General features: G+C 43.3%; 2 protein-coding genes across 2 annotated transcripts; one reads left to right on the forward strand and one right to left on the reverse strand.

Moving 5' to 3' along the window:
- Positions 1–2,019: 2,019 nt before the first annotated feature.
- Positions 2,020–4,456, forward strand: LOC127342805 (FCS-Like Zinc finger 8). The gene is made up of 4 exons (XM_051368814.1): positions 2,020–2,177; positions 2,516–2,609; positions 3,071–3,784; positions 3,904–4,456. Exons 3-4 carry the CDS (start codon positions 3,099–3,101, stop codon positions 4,046–4,048), a joined length of 831 nt encoding a protein of 276 aa, XP_051224774.1. The 5' UTR covers positions 2,020–2,177; positions 2,516–2,609; positions 3,071–3,098; the 3' UTR covers positions 4,049–4,456.
- Positions 4,457–5,127: 671 nt separating this feature from the next.
- LOC127342806 (uncharacterized) lies at positions 5,128–8,248 on the reverse strand. Its single transcript, XM_051368815.2, has 3 exons — positions 7,728–8,248; positions 6,081–6,210; positions 5,128–5,622 (listed from the first exon to the last, which is right to left on the reverse strand). Exons 1-3 carry the CDS (start codon positions 8,166–8,168, stop codon positions 5,390–5,392), a joined length of 804 nt encoding a protein of 267 aa, XP_051224775.1. The 5' UTR covers positions 8,169–8,248; the 3' UTR covers positions 5,128–5,389.
- Positions 8,249–8,643: the final 395 nt, after the last annotated feature.

Raw genomic sequence — 8,643 nt, forward strand, 5'->3', positions numbered from 1 at the left:
TCTAATACTTCAAAAATATCTCCTGAGTCATCCTCATGATGTTAGGAAAAAATCGCCAAGGGTCATTCGATTCATAGGATTCTACAAACACAGGAATGGAAAAAATATAGGTTCAAAGTTAATCCACAGTATTCATAATTGATGTTTGATACAACATATGAAAACTATAGGATTTTTTGAAAGAGGTTGAAGTGGATGAAAAACTTTCTCCACTTTTCCTTAAGGATTAAAATCTTACATATCAAATGGCAACCATACAGAAAATCGTAAAGGATTAGAATCCTAAAAAAATCAAAATAAAGAGGCCTGAGCTATTTTCATTGCTCCCGGCATTTTGACTAGGTATATCATTGGGATAATTGTTGGTCAAATCATGTTTTGGGCGATCAAATTTCTCCTTGTATCCCAAAAATACTTCTACCTCCCACGGATCTATAAAAAATAAAAAATCTCAAATTCATCTTCTATAGTTAGCAACTTCAATCTTGCATCCTCCTCATCATGCGGTGTAAAAAGCGTCATTGTCAGCCATATGGCACCTTACGGGGCAAAGCTCGTTAGTATCCCAGCTCTCGCCTAGGTGTTTAGCCCATCAATGTGGATATGAGGTGCTCATCGACAAGGAGAGGCATGCGTCATCGTAAGCAAGATCGTCTTGATGCTCTTATAAGCTAGAGAAACTCCTTGTTCGCTCTTCGTGTTGAGCCCCTTATAGGATACACCAATTTCTCCAATCTCGCTCGTGTTACTAGACCACCGGCACTAACGACCACCACTTGACCTCTCCCATTTCACTATACAAGAGAGACACACAAGAGGGTTGGCCGGAAGGAAGTCAAAAGAGAGTTGGCAAAGGATAAGGCAAGCAACTTGCTTGGGATGAAACACTTTCTTGAACATACAAAGAGATCTCGTTACAGATAAAGCACGAGTAAAATGGGTTGTGCCATCGCTATACGCGTGGATCAAGCACGTTGAATCGATGGAACGTTTCGTGAACATAAGAAGGGATCTCGGAAAATATAAGGAAAAGGGGACTCGACGTTTCCCAGATATCCGGAGAGATCTCGTGAAAAGATAAGGCATAAGCATAACGAGTCACGCCGACGATGTACGCATGGAGCACCCACACCCTGTCAACAGAAGCGTTCTACCCGGGACACTCCGGAAGCGTTTGTGTATATCTTAACTTGCCTTCGCCTTGAAGGAATGTTCTAAACGCGGAATCTACACACTTATTTCGCAGAAATGTTACGGAAAATTATTTTACTACTACTCAAATTTCATGAGATTTTTTCAAAACGTTGTAGTAACTCATCATACTGTGCAAATTAATTACTACTACATAATACTCTATCTTCTTGCACACCAAAGTGGCAAATCCCCCACTCCTAGTAGGAGTAGAAATAACAAGATGCTGGATGTACCCTATCAGAGAAACCGGCAGTGTACGAAATATTTGTGGCAAGTGGAGTCGCAGGCAGGCAGGCAGAGGCTTTACTTTATGCGGAAAAAATCCGCGGCACAAGCCAGGTCAAAAAAGTTGATTCGACGACAGGGTACTTCCTCGGTAACTCCACCGCTGTGTAGTCTGTAGTCTGTACTCCACTCCACCACCTGTGTGAAAGATAAAAGAAATCCGGGCCACACAAACAAGAGTCCACAGCCACAGGTAATAATAATATATCCGCTTTCTCTTTACCCTTTGCCTTTTCCCCTATAGTCTGATTACCAGCAACATGACAAGCAAGTCCCCACATCAGTGACACACATGACATCACAGTCTTACCACCCTACCCTTCCAAACTTTACATGACCAATTCCATTAAACAATTAATTAAGCATCATTAAGAGGAAATCAATATCTGTTGCCAGTTGGGCCCCATATTATTCTCTGTCTCCATTAAAAGATACAGTAGTGTTCTTGGGAGTTAAGTAGTAGTCCTAGAAAGAGAAAGTAGAGAGAGAGAGAGAGAGAGAGAAAGGGAAAGGTGGAGTAGGGTCCAACAACTACTGGAACTAGCAAAAAGTTCTCACATAAACCTTTCTCTCCCCCTCGCCTCTCTTCTCCGCCCTATTTCTTCCTCTTATCTTTCTGTCACTCCCCACAAGTCCCCTCTTCCTCCTCGCCACACCGATGTTCCGCGCTGCCGTCTGAGGGGAGTCAGGAGACCGAGGTAGGGCACGTCCTTCCCTTGATCCTTGGCGGTTTCGCCGTTCGTTGTTAGGGATTCCTTCGGCCTGCATTTCATAGATTTGAACGCGTTCGCCAGGGGTTCTTAATCTCCCTAGGTCCCTCGGATTCTCTCACCGGCTTTCCGATCGGTACCGCGTCTGATTTTCCCGACTTTTTTTTGGTTTTACTTTTTTTTTTTTGGGTTCGAAGATTTTGGAGGTTTAATCTCCGCTCGTACTCGTGCCGTCCAATTTCTTCCCGAGGATATAAACTCTCCTCCCCTCGTTCTTACGACGATTACTGATCATGTGTGTTCATGTTCTGTTTTTCACTTTTCAGGAGATTTTCGCCTTTTTTTCACGAGGGAGGTGCTGCTGCTGGGAGGAAACAATCTCGTGAGGCAACAACAGGCGCAAAGCAACCAAAAAAAAAAGGTGAGAACCGGATGATGATTGATTACTCACAGTCACAGATAGATGTCTTTGTCTTTTTGTTTTGCTCCTGTTCTCCGTATGAAGATGTTTTCCTGGAGTATACAGATAGATAGATGTCTTTATCTTTTTTGTTTTGTTCCTGTTCTCCGTCCGTATAAAGATGTTTTCCTGGAGTATGCTTTAATTATCGTTTATACATGCTTGCAAGCAAAGGAATCCGTAGAAGACGCATTGTCCCACACCCCAACATGAAAACACTTTAGTTTTGCTCCGGGTTGTATTTTACTACTGCTAGCAGTAATTTGTTGCGGAGTGAGTGATTCTGCATAAGAAAAAACTCCCCATCAGATTCTTCTGCGTGTTACCTACCTGAATCAGTAGATCCTTCCAAGTTGTTGCTGAAGTACTAGAGAGGATTAACTTACAAAACCAATTTTACTGACACCCGAAAGGAAATTGCAGTGGGAAGATAAACCAGAGGCGATCAAATGGCAGCCGAATCTTCAGTTCCACAAACCGCTTCCTCTGAATCGGTTGCTCACAAGATGGGCTTCTTCAGAGTCCCTGACCTCCTTGTCAAGCTGAGCACCAAATGCCTGATTGAACTGGATGCCGTCCGCAGTCCCACATCGCCCCTGGACCTCAAGCTCTTCACAGGCCTGGCTACCAAGTCACCCAGGTCATCTTTCCTTGACGCCGGCGTGGCCAGCCAGAACCAGAAGATCCTGCTCGGGGACAGGGTTGGGCTTGGACTGGTGGACTCTCTCAGTGATGAGAACCCTTCGCCCCTGGGCAGCAGGAAGGTTCTTCTTGGGTCTGAGATGAGGATCACTGACAGCTTAACCCGCAAGAACAGCTCCACTGCTCCTATGCAGCCTGGTGTGGTCGAACTCAAGGATGAGAACATGAGTGATGGGCTGAACGGCAGTTTCATGTCCCTTGATGACATTGTCAATTCAGAGGACTACACCTGTGTTGTTTCTCGCGGTCCTAACCCTAGAACTACCCACATTTTTGGAGATCGTGTCTTTGAGTTTCAAGGTGAGCAGCTGATGCCTGGTGAGGGTGGCTGTGAGGATACTCTGGTCTCTCCTCTGAAAGGGGAGAATACCATGAGCTTCTGTTGTTTTTGCTCTGAGAAGCTCAAAGAAAAGGAAGACATCTATATCTACCAGTAAGTGTTCCAGTAAAGTAGATGCACCACGTTATAGCCTTTTCGTTCGCTTAATACTGGATCTGTAGTTGCTTCATGCTTTTTACTAATGTTTGGTGTCATGTCTCCTTCAATTGTAGGGGTGACAAAGCCTTCTGCAGCGTGGAGTGCAGGGAGAACTTCATGGAAGAGGAGATTGAAGGTGAACCTGCAACTGCAACAGATCACTCTGATCCCAGCGGCCCATCCTTCGACGATGGTCGCATTTTCCAACTGATCCAGTGAAGGAGCATCAGCAAAGAACTTGATGTGGTCGCAACTGAAGCGCTGTCTGAGGTTAATAAGTGCAGCCATGGATGTGACCATGTTCATCAAGTTTTTCTCTGAAGATTTTGTCTGCTGCTGCACTGATGAATTTACCCTGAGTATTGATTCTCTTTATTTCCCTTACCTGGATCCTCGAATTTTTGGAGGAGCCTGAATGATGACTGTGCTTCCGGTCATATTATTATTTTGATCGGAAAGGGTGTGTGCGTGTGTTCGAACATGTGTTCGCTGGAACCTAATATTCAACTGGACGTCATTTTGTTGATGCCGTTGATTATTATGTCATGTATCTGAACCTAAGCTTCTGCTTGTATTTTTACAAAGCATGTGGCACAAAATAATATTCAAGTATACTAACTTGCTCAACTTCCTTTAAGTGTCAAGTCTGAAATTGATGGTTAGAATTCTTATATGGCAAGAACTATCTGGTTTCTGTGTCTTTATGCGGCTTCGCAATTCATACAACGACATGTTACCAGTAATTTTCTGGTTGCTGCATAGTTCACTCAAACCTGCAGTGAATTTGCTGAAACTTCATTGCAAAGACCACTGAATTTTCTTTTGAATTGCTGGTACTGCAAGTGTCTAATTTTGTGGATGAGATCACTGTCTTAGCGTTTTGAGAAGGACCCTTTTTTTTTTATTGAATTCAGTAGGACCTGTTGTCGCAGGTTAGAGAGCTGATGTTACTTTCAGAATTTCCTTTTTTTTTCACATCTGCTTTCAGAATTTTATTAATTAAGGTAGTTTGCGTGTTTGAGAGTTGATGATAGTTTATGTGTGCAGGTTACTTTCAAGTGAGTCTGAGCTCTCCCAAAATCTGTAGTGCCAACTAGAGTGAGCAGAATTTAGTAAGATTATGGCATTGTGGCACATACCTTTGATTATCGGGAACTGTCAAGATCATGTTGTGGTGTGGACAAGAGTTCAAAATCTACAAGATCATGTTGCAGTATTGAGAAGAGTTCAAAATCAACCTAATTATGTTACCTAAAACGCTAGTACACATGACAATGCAGGCAACCAGAACATACAGATTCTCAACACGTAAAAGCTTTTATGACAACATACATCACAGTGAACGTTTCTGTGAACAGGCTCAAATAACCATACTACTACTGTATGTAGCTCCTGGATTCTCAGGACATTCATTCCTCAAGTAAAACAGTGGTCTCTGGCTACAATTCCTCCTAGTATGCGTTCTAGGTGGGATAATCAAGAACTGAATAACTCGAGCATGAATAGCAGAAAAAAGAAAGATGTTTATTCTGTTGCAAATAGTTAATACAATGGAGCTACTTATTTTGATTTCTCCTTCTCTTTCTTCTGGTCAGGGGCTCTTGACCCTATAATGCTACAGATGGGCTGGTCTGGCGACTGAAGTAATTTCAGGGCTGGGTGGACTATCAGATCGCGCATCAACAGTTTCTGCCCGACATCCAACTCGCTTAGGTCCACTTCAATGTATGGTGGAACAATGTCAGCAGGGCAGAGAAACTTGACTGTTCGCTTTATGGTGTTGAAGTAAGCTCCTGCATGGTTGTCAATATAATCAAATTAGTCTGGATTTACTATTGAACAGATGCAACTTAATACAACAGGAATGCACATGGATAAGGACTTAATGCACTGAATCCTAGAGCTGTATATAATGTAATGAAGGCAATGCTTGAACACTGGCTAGAGCACCTGTATGAAAATGATGAACACAGCTCATGTAAGTCTGTAATAAGCCATTAGACGTAACTTAATTCGTTAGTGTTGTTCCAGAGAATTGAGGCCTTTCACTGGCATAACTCAGGATAAACTATTCTAAGTAGCCTAAATATTACAATACGGTTAAATGTAAGAAACAGACGTGATGAAGAAATTGTGTATGTCTAAGATCTAAGGCCTGGTTTATGTGGAAAAAACAGGAAGATATTTAGTTTAAGCATTCCAATTTAGTTTTACCCAAGATAGATACATCATTGGAATACATGCTACATACCTTTCCTGAGACCAGGTGAAGCATCCTCTCCAATGTACATCAAAGGAACATCTATTTTGAGCAGCGCTGAAGAAGGAGCTCTCATGAATGTTACATTCAGAGGTTCATCAGTGCCTGCGTGCAAATGCACCTGAAAATAGTCCAAACAAGTCAATCAAATGTTTCATTCCATTGATTCTCTGTACCACATTATATTTATTAAAAAAATCCACACTGCACCAGTCATTCTAACATATAGGGGCAAGTGTGCGAAGTTGATGGAAGTGTCTGGTTGATATTTTGCAGTCCGCTAAAAAAAACATCGCGTATAGTTCATTGTTAAAGCAATCAGCTCCATGTTAGTATGACGGTGTTTGCTGCTGATAAACATCAGAGAACGCAACTCTAATGATATTTTCAAAACAACCCATCTGTGGAAGCCGTTTGATTCTCCTACATCAACTAGGGAGGGTCTATACCTGATACACAATCTAAGAGATCACGCATAGGTCAACATGTTAACTGTGATAGTGTGGTATAAGAGGTGGGTATATTTTAGTTTTGTTCAATTCGCAGGAATTTAGCAAGAAAACAGTTCAATTCCTGTAGGAATCAAGGAAAATTCAGAGTCCCAAACAGGACCATCATGTTTTTTCTCCATGTTATCCACTCCAGAGCATAAGTGCAAAAAAAATCCTTAAGACTGCACAAACATACATGATCCCCATCTAGGATTCGGTAATGAATAAAAGCAACCCTAGAAGTTTGAAAATGCACTATGTGCATTACAACCGTTCATCTGGTACCGTGCTAGTGAAGAGAAGTAGTGAAGTAGACAACCAAATAAAACAGATTCTAACGATCACCCAAGAGCAACAAAAGGAGGATAAATTGCATTTGCTTGTACCATATAAATGAATCCTCCCTGGTATATAATACATACACTCGTGTTACTTCGTCAAGAGCTTCCCAACAAAAACGGAAGCTCTGTTTCATCCTCAAACATTTACAAGTCTGGCAAGATAATGAAGGCACCAGACTTTTCATGTTGCAGCATCTGATAATTCACCCAATGCCCATTTTCTGATACAAAAATATCCTACGACCCAATAAGTTGTAAGAGATCACCCAGTGCCCATTTTCGGGTAACAAATATCCTAAGACCGAAGGAGTTTAAGTGTAACGCGCAAGGTGTATTTACTGCACTGATTGTCCAGTAGAATATATACAAGTATACAACATAGAAACTAAACCTGCAAGTTCATTTCCCTTTAATCCTCTAACAACCTACAGAATTGAGGCGAGAAATACAAAGCTTTAATTTGCCCGAACAGAGTACACTAAGAGATAACTAATTAACCACATAGCAGCTCCAACTCTTCAATCGAATGAACCTTCTATAGTTCTATTACTATTACCACCAAGCCAGTTATCTTTTCACCGATGATTTTTCTTCCTATACAAAAATCAAATGGCGACCTAAAACTGAAGCAAGTGTAACGTGGAACCACACTACTTACAATACGAAATGCTAATCCAAGCTATGGAAATCTCCAAGACTTGGGCCGTTGATCATGCAGAGCACAACCACGAGACTAATTACTGGGATATTGTAGAAAATGTCCACACATAACAAACAAGGGATCACTAACCATTAAGAGAACCCACCTTGCGCGGCAGGACGCGTACGCTCTCGACGAGGTCCCCCTGGCCGGCGTGGTCCGACCAGACCTCGAGGCGGAAGAGGCGGGAGAGGAAGAAGGAGCGGCCGAGGTGGTCGACGAGCTTGCGGATCTGCTTGGACTGCACCGAGACGAGGCGCTTGTTGCCGCCCTCCTGGCCGTTCTCCTGCTCGAAGACGATGGCCGGCACCCGCCCGGCCTTGCGCTCCTTGGCCGCGAAGTGCCTCCCGGAGGAGGTCCTCGGCACGGCGAAGATCACCTCGTCGTGCTTCGCGTCCGGCCGCGGGTGGCCCGGGAGGTAGTGGAACGGCGGCGAGAGGAGCTCGTCGATGTTGAGATCTGGGGCGGAGAGCGCCGCGGAGGAGGTGGAGAGGTGGCGGCGGAGGAGCGGGAGGGTGAGGGTCTGGAGCGGTCGCCGGAGGAGCATGGCGGCCGCCGGCTGGTCGTCGAGGGGTGTAGGGTTTTTGGGGGGTGAGATGTCCGGCTTGGAATGGCCGAATGGGGAAGAGAAGGTGATGGTTTAAGGCTTTGTGTGGGCTGTGGGCCTGTAACCTGTAATGTTGGGCCAGAATTGAGAGCGCCGTCCTGCTAGCAAGGCGTTCTACTTCTACCGATCGCTTGGAAGTGATAAAATGATGAAGGAGAAGAAGAGTCTGTGCCGCTACAAATCCATTTTCTTTGAGATTGACAAAAGATCAAAAGATTTTGAGGTAGCTTAGTTATGAAAATGGATTATTCCATGAATTCCTCAAAACGAGGCTCATCAAATGCAAAATCTAAGACTACTAAGAAAATAAGAAAATAATTAGAACGATTAAATTACTGCTCCCGAATATTCAACTGACTGATTAATTTCTTATAACGTACTCTATTTTTCTTTGCCAAATAAGCCAGCAAAGGTC

The sequence above is a fragment of the Lolium perenne genome, chromosome 3 (assembly GCF_019359855.2).
Source record: "Lolium perenne isolate Kyuss_39 chromosome 3, Kyuss_2.0, whole genome shotgun sequence".
Classification (NCBI taxonomy): Eukaryota; Viridiplantae; Streptophyta; class Magnoliopsida; order Poales; family Poaceae; genus Lolium; species Lolium perenne.

Coding starts and splice junctions, on each gene's coding strand:
- LOC127342805 (XM_051368814.1), top strand. CDS start 3,099: ATGGCAGCCGAATCTTCAGTTCCACAAACCGCTTCCTCTGAATCGGTT. Junction 3,785..3,903: donor GAAGACATCTATATCTACCA/GTAAGTGTTCCA, acceptor CTTCAATTGTAG/GGGTGACAAAGCCTTCTGCA.
- LOC127342806 (XM_051368815.2), bottom strand. CDS start 8,168: ATGCTCCTCCGGCGACCGCTCCAGACCCTCACCCTCCCGCTCCTCCGC. Junction 6,211..7,727: donor TACGCGTCCTGCCGCGCAAG/GTGGGTTCTCTT, acceptor GACTATTTTCAG/GTGCATTTGCACGCAGGCAC. Junction 5,623..6,080: donor TTCACCTGGTCTCAGGAAAG/GTATGTAGCATG, acceptor ACAACCATGCAG/GAGCTTACTTCAACACCATA.